The sequence below is a fragment of the Penaeus chinensis genome, chromosome 34 (assembly GCF_019202785.1).
Source record: "Penaeus chinensis breed Huanghai No. 1 chromosome 34, ASM1920278v2, whole genome shotgun sequence".
NCBI lineage: Eukaryota > Metazoa > Arthropoda > Malacostraca > Decapoda > Penaeidae > Penaeus > Penaeus chinensis.
In genome coordinates this window covers 27,719,184-27,726,663 of record NC_061852.1, presented here as the reverse complement: position 1 = coordinate 27,726,663, position 7,480 = coordinate 27,719,184, and the positions used below count along the sequence as shown (strand labels likewise).

Sequence of the window (7,480 nt, the reverse complement as noted above, 5' to 3'; positions counted from 1 at the left end):
AAGAGGAGAAGAGAGAAAAGTAAGAGAAATGGAAAGAGAATGAAAATAGAGAAGTGATGAATAAGCAAAAGGGAATTACGTTTGTGGTGAAAGATGTGAAGACAAAAATGAAAGAAAGAAATCTGAATGCAGCTGAAAGTGACAAGTAGGAGAAGTAGAGCAAAAAAGAATAATAGAAGGAAAGGGCAAAGGTCAAGGACAGGGGCAGGGGCAGGGGCAGGGGGAGGGGCAGGGGCAGGGACAGGGACAGGGAAAGGAAAGGGAGATGAGAAGGAAAGGGAGAAAAGGGAAAGGAAAGGGTGAGTGAGAGTGAGAGTGAGAGTGAGAGGGAAAAGGAAAGAGGAAGAGGGAGAGGGAGAGGGAGAATGAGAATGAGAATGAATGATGGAAGGGAAAGGGAGGGAGAGGAAAAGGGAGATAAAATATATATGTAATGGTTTATATGCTGAATTTATTTGTATATAATGTAAATTTGTATGTAATAAAAGATGCTTTCAGATATTACAGAAAATCTATTAAAGACTATTTATGGCTGCCATTATAAATATTATGAATATTGATTTTGCATTTCCTGTATTGTTGGTTAGTGGGAGAGTCACTGTTGTAGCCTCCTACACTTTGTATGTCTGTCTGCAGATTTTCAATATTTTTGATATTAGGCAATAGTCTAAAATGTGCATTTTGTAAAGTATTTTTATAAAATAGAATAGATCATATTTATTTTCTGTAATTATAGTCTGTTATGATTTTCCTGACGGAGTATAACCTTGGGTGCATTAGAGGGTCTTCCACAGGTGTACCAAAAGGCATTTATATGTAGCTTTGTCTGGCTTTAATAATCTTTTATTAATAGTGGTATTTTTGTGTTGCTTAGGGTATTTGGTGGTGGGCCAATTATAACATGCAAAAACAGGGAATCATATTTTCATGAAATGCAAAGTTGCTGGTGCACCTATGGACCTGCACCTGCTAGGTGTAGCTGTATCACAACACTAACCATGAGAAATGTCTGTGTGGTGGTCAGACCGGGCCCAGTAATGTGGTGGCAACGACAGGGCCCCATGAAGGATCCCCAGTTGATTCCCGATTAGGGTCCATAGTCCAGGAGGTGCCAGGGCTCCTCGACCTCTCCCCCACCCGACGGGATCAGGTGGTGATGAGAGATAGACAAAGTCCCGTCAAGAAGGTGAGCTGCGGGTGGTGTGCCTCACTACATCTGCCACCCCTGACAGGAATGACTTTGCACAACAAGAACATCTATGCTCTCTCATAGCTTTACATGGAGATGTACTGTGGTATAAGCTTAGTGTTATAAACTATCTGATTTCCCATAAGTCATATTGTATGTCAGATGTATTTTTTAGATCTGTGACATACAGCTTCCTACTGTGTATGAATGGCATATGTATATTTTATATTAGCCAAACTTAATTGCTTCTTGTTATGTGCATTGTACACAGATAGCAAGCTTTGATCTTAAGAATGGCCTTGAGTTATCTATGCTTGTATTTAATTATAGATGCAGTAATAGAACTTTGGAAGTAGAATGAAAATTTACTGAATAAAGCATGCAAGAGTATTTACGTTAGCCATACATTAATTTTGATATCAATGTCTTGACTGAGTTACTTTGTACCAAAGGTTAAGATAAAGAAAATGTCAAATATAATATATTCTCTCTTTATTATAGTTTTGAATATTATGGCACTAAGTCTTCTGATAACTGTCTTATTTCTGGATTTCTTTTTTCCTCTCATTTTCTTCCTTTGTAGCTAAAACCTCCACCTTTGGAAAACCAGAGAAGAAATGTCTGCAGTGTACAAACAGCAGCCACCATGCCAAAGACTAGTGAAATGCCAAAGTCAAACAATCCTTTGAAACAAAATACTAAAAGTGGAGCCAACCACACTTCTTCAAGTCCTCAGAGGCAGCAGTCTGCTAGTAAAAAGACTCAGAAAACTGATAATCCAAGTGTTGCTATGCCCATGAGGGGTGACAGCCCAGAGACAAGTGATATTACTTATGCAAGATTCCAGAATAATGACTCAAGTCCATCTCGCAGAAAATTTTCAGCAATGTTAAAGGGAGCTACAAAGAAAACCCCTGTTGCAAATGATGCAAAAGTCAAAAGCTTACCTCTTACAAGTCCGAAAGAAAATAAAAAAACAGTTCAGTCAAAATCAACAAAGCCATTTTCAAACTTTAGAGAAAAATTAAAGAAAAGTAGTTCAACCTCAAAGGAAACTTCATCTAGTAAGAAAGATGATGCTTTATCTAGGAACACAGGTGGTCGTAATGTTATAGGTAGAACCGAAATGAAAAAAGGAACAAAGTCAGAAAGTGCTGCATCATCTACAATATCTAAAGGGAAAGTGGATCAAAGGTTAAATGTTGAAAAGTCCAATATAACTTCTAAAACAGAAAAATCCCCAATAGTTAGTCATAAGAATAACAAAATAGGTAAATCCAGTGATAAAGCTGATTCTAAAAAGGTTCGTGATACAGGCGATAAACTGGCTCGGCAGACAGAGCCAAAATTTGAAAAGTCAGACAGTTTTAATGTCACTATGGCAGAATATGGTTTAAAAAGAGAAGCTGTATTCTCCTCTTCCTCTGCTGTAAGAGAATCTGTTCGTGCGGATATTACAAAATCTTTAACAGATGAAATAAATAATTCTGTGTGGGAAGAGCAGTCTCAGTCACAGACTCTTCCCAAAGACTTTGTTACGTCTTCTTGGGCAAAGTTTGAAGACTTTGATTGGGATAAATGTCAGGGAACTGTATCTCAAAGTATTTCTGAAGGTGATATATATGAATGCTTTGATGTAAATTTGAAAACAAGTAAAGAGGTTAATGACATCACTGAAACTGAACATGAAGGTTCCGATAGTAGGAAATTAGATCAGGAAGTTATTGATTCAACAAGAAATACAGATATTAAACAAGATACAAGCAGAGACAAAATGATTGTTGAAGAAAGTACCACAAAAGAGAAAACAGATGGTATAGAAGAAGATGATAAAGGTCCTGAAGATGCCAATGTGGAGCAAGCCAAACCTCAGCCTAATGATGACAGCCAAGAAAGTGAAGCAACAAAAGTTGTATTGAATGTTGAAAATTCTGAAAGGAAAACTAGTCTTGATGCTCCTTCTCTTCCACCCAGGAAGCTAAAAGAGGTGATGTTGAACTGGGTTTCATTTGAAGATTCACAGGAAAGCCAGACTGTAAGAAGGAAGCAGGTAGAAAAAGAACATAATGTAGAAATGGAGCAGAATACGAAACTTGATCCTGAAAAAGCATATGAAAATGTCTGGTTTAGTTCAGGACCATGTGACACCCCAACACCTTTTGATGATCAGTGTGATGAAGAATTTAAGGTTTATGCAAGTGTGAAACCTTTTGGTGATGATACCAATGAGTCATCCTCTTTTGAAATGGAAGGAGATACCTTTGCAAAAATTATAGAGGAAATTGTAAAAGACACACCAGGCAGTGAAGAGAAAGGGCAGTCAAATCCTGCTACTGTGTTGTCAGAGCAAAGGAATTTCATTGTTTGTGGTCCTGCAGAAGAAGTTATGCAGAAACCTATGAGGTTTGACAGGATATTTAAACTAGATATAGCCCCACCAGCTACACACAAACCCAAAAGCTGCACAATTGAATGTAATTGCAGTTTTATTGCCTCTTCTGCAAAACATTGGGAACTTGAAAGTAATGGGGTGATTCCTGTAATGAAACATGATTTTGAATATGCTTTATGTAGATTTGAAATTGATTATAAAGGTTTTGCTAAAGTTAATGAAAGATGCAGAGTATATATGTTTAGCACACCTCTAAAACTGCAAATAGAGGAGTTCAGACAGGAATTTGTTAATGAAATTCCAGTTTTAGAGCACCCATATACTTCTTCAAATATATTAGTGGAGCCAGCCTCAGAAGTATTTGAAGCTGTAGAGATGTCAGCACCAGTGTGGATAGATTTAGAAGTTCCTTCACTAATGCATTCACATGCTGTGTTGCTTGATGTGGAAGCAGAGCTGCATCAAAAATACTCTGTCAGTAAAATTGAAGTAAGTTTATCAGAGATGGTGAACTCAACTATTATGACAGCAATACCAGGGGAAAAGGGTAATGTAACAGAAAAAGAGATGGATGTGGATGAGAATAATGAGAGTGCTATCATTAACTCCCCAGTAGAAGAGTTTACTGTTAGAGATTTTAGTGATATTGCAGTGTGCCTTGAGAATCAAATACTTTCAAGTACAGAGGAAGAAAAAAGAGTAGATTATACACCCTTACATGAAGAGAAAGAAGTCAGCATAGTAAATCCAAAAGAAGCAGACCTTGAAACAGAATTCATAACATTTCCTAATGACAAAAACATTGATAATGATCACCCTGTTGATTTAACTGTAGTAGAAGCTTTTGACTCTAGAGATAATAAAGTAAAGATAGGTTCACCTTTAAAAAACATAGATGATCAAATAGTGGAAAATTTTAATGTAGGTGATGCAGAAAGTTGTCAGCAAGGTGAGAAACAGGATAAAGATATGCACCTCGAAGGAAATAGATCCAGCTTTAACATAAGCCAAAAGGGTGTCATAAATAAGAAGGGCCTTGACTTGTTACATGCACTAGAGAGTGTGGAAGAGGTAGAATTAGAGGCTGTGGCACAAGAGTTGTCATTGGAATCTGAAACCAATGTAACATTTGTTGAACCTGGAAATATCAGTACACTTGTAGAACCAAGAAAGATAAAGTTTGGTGGAATTGATACATTTAAGATAGAAGAAGTCAGAGTTGAAGATGATAATATATTTGAACAGGATATGGAATTTATAGTGTCAGATGGAGATGCACCATCTGCCCTCAAAATACCACAGATACTTATTCATGCACCAAGTGATGAAATGCTATCACAAGATGAAGGAAAAGATGTGACAAATGAGGAGGAATTATCTACTGATCAGAATTACTTACAAACAAATGATTATGATGATGATGATGATTATACTAGTGATATGGAAGATATTCCTGTATGTTCATTGGCTGAAGAGGAAATGCTCAGAGCACTTATGCATGCATCTGCAGAAGAAGCTACACAAGAATTTATAGATGTTTTTGTAGTGTTCAAAAATCAATATCAGCTTCCAGAAAGAGTACAGGCAAAAATGAAGAAGGTGGAAAAAGAACCATTTATACATGCCACTGTAGAAGAGGAAATGACATTCATATCTTTGCAATGCTTGGAAGTTGAAGATGATTCTGAGGAAAGTGGAACAATGCCTGAGAAGCAAATGTCTGTGTCAGATTCTGATGTCTCACTTATAAGAGTTGCTGCTGAAGAATTATGCTCAGTTACTCATGAATTTACAAATGACTTGCAAGCATATGAATTACCTGAAGTGGTACAAAGTACAGAAACTTATGAACCAGAAAAACTCATGATAGCAGAAGAAGATACTCTGGATGCTATTGAAGTAACATCAGACATTATTGACATTTCTGTACCAGTAATGTCAAAGCGTCAGGAAATGGAACATAGGTCCAGTAATAAAGATAATATTATTCATGGAGGTAATCCCATATGTGATAATACACAAAGTGATGTTGATAATTCTAAAGAGGAAAAGTATGTTTATTCAGTTGAGAAGGATGATATCCAGGAATTTGCTTCTGAACCCAATGTGTATGTGATTCCTTCCAAAGAAGCATTGCTAATGAGTACAAAAGAAAATTCTACTTTTAGTTTGTCAGAGGATGTTCGAATCAGTGCAATGAACTTTAATACATCACAGGTAAAAGAAAATACCAATGTAAGTGGAAGGTTATCTGGGAATCAAAGTATGAGTACATCAGTCTCCTCTCAAGCTGAGTCAGTAGAGGGGGAGGGTGTTCGAGACATTGTCTCTGTCAGTAATGCAGCTGTACTACAGTATTGGGCTGGTGTGATGAAAGAGAAAAAGAGGAATATATGCACCTTTGGAATGATAACAGATTTTGAACTCCCAGAAGAATCAGGGTTAAAAGGCAGTGCTTCAATACCAGTTCCAGAAGGAGGATGCCATATGCAAGTTGAAAAGGCAGTCAAAGAATTGTCAAGAAAAGGGAATGATTTAGATGAAAGTAAAATATATTTCCTTAGTTGCTCTCCAGATTCTGCATTTGATGGCATTGATTTCCAGCTTCCTGTTGAAGAGGAAGAAGGAGATTGGTTGGAGGATTTAGAGGACTTTCAGGGGGAGGAAGCTTTTGACAGTGAATTTGAATTTGGTGAGATGGAGCTTGAGTCTGACTCTGAGAATTCAACTATAAACAAACTTTCTCCGGAGATGAAAAGCAAGCATGGCAAAAGGAGACTTGAAGCAAATACTTTGATTAGTGAAGCTGCTGTTCTGAAAATGTCTCCAGAAAAGGAAGTTGGGTTGGTTGAAAACCAATTTCCAAAAGAAGGGGGATGGTTTATGGATGGCATAAGGCATACTACAAAAGGATTATATAATCTTTTCTTTTATGGACAGACTCCTGGGGATAAGAATGCTGAGGAAAATCCAATGGCTCAAATGGATGTGGGGAAGGATGTGACTGGTGAAGTAAGTCGACAAAGTGAGTCGCAGGAACTGACAAATAGAACACAAAGGTCAAGGAAAATGGATTCACATGTAACAAAAGGTGCCAGTATACAAAACATGTCTTCTGCAACCAGTCATGACAACTGGAATTTGACTAACACTGGCACACGACCCAAATCACATATGGCTTCACAGGATGCCTCAGTCTTGGGGCCTGAATTTAGAGAATGTTATTCTCATAAATCTGATGACTCTACAGAGCATACTGTGTCTTCTCATGACGCTGTTTCTAGAGTGGGTAACAAATATGAAAACATCAATGCTGATCTTTCAAGTGATACTTCAGAGGAGGAACAAAGTTTAAAATTCCTGGCACACCTTGCTGGAGTTTCTCCAAAAGAAGAATCTAATAGGGCAGCACTCCGCCTTCTGTTGACCAAGGTTCTACAAGTGCAGTTGTTGCTGTGTGTTCTACAGAGTGATGAGTGCTACGCCTTTTACTGCAAAACCTGCAGATTTGTTGACAGCAGTCATATATGAAATACTTTTTGTGCATAGATGTTTCTCTTTTTTTCTTTTTTTTCTTTTTTTTGTATAGTTTTGGTATTGCTTTATATTGCATGAAAATAGGTGACTTTCTTAACAGAATAACTAACAGTAGCCTTCCCCAATGAAATAGGGCTGTATTGATGCTGCTGTGACTAACACTTGTGAATGTTAACTGTTGCATTATCTTCTGATCTGAATTTCCATAAGAATGAGAACATGCTTTCTCCACACATGTTGAAGAGGACATGTTCCCATACTAAAGAAACGGATTAACATTATTGATTTGTGATGCTATGGAAACAGAAAACTTTTCACTTTTAATGATTTTGCAGTTGTCTATGGAATAGATGCACTGAAAA

General features: G+C 37.3%; 1 protein-coding gene across 1 annotated transcript in view; it reads left to right on the top strand.

Moving 5' to 3' along the window:
* Nucleotides 1-7,112, top strand: part of LOC125043702 — a 266,025-nt gene extending 258,913 nt beyond the window's left edge. The window contains exons 15-16 of the mRNA XM_047639940.1: nt 1,025-1,186; nt 1,773-7,112. Of these exons, the coding sequence (XP_047495896.1) occupies nt 1,025-1,186; nt 1,773-7,112 (5,502 nt within the window). The remainder of the gene's footprint in view (nt 1-1,024; nt 1,187-1,772) is intronic.
* Nucleotides 7,113-7,480: the final 368 nt, after the last annotated feature.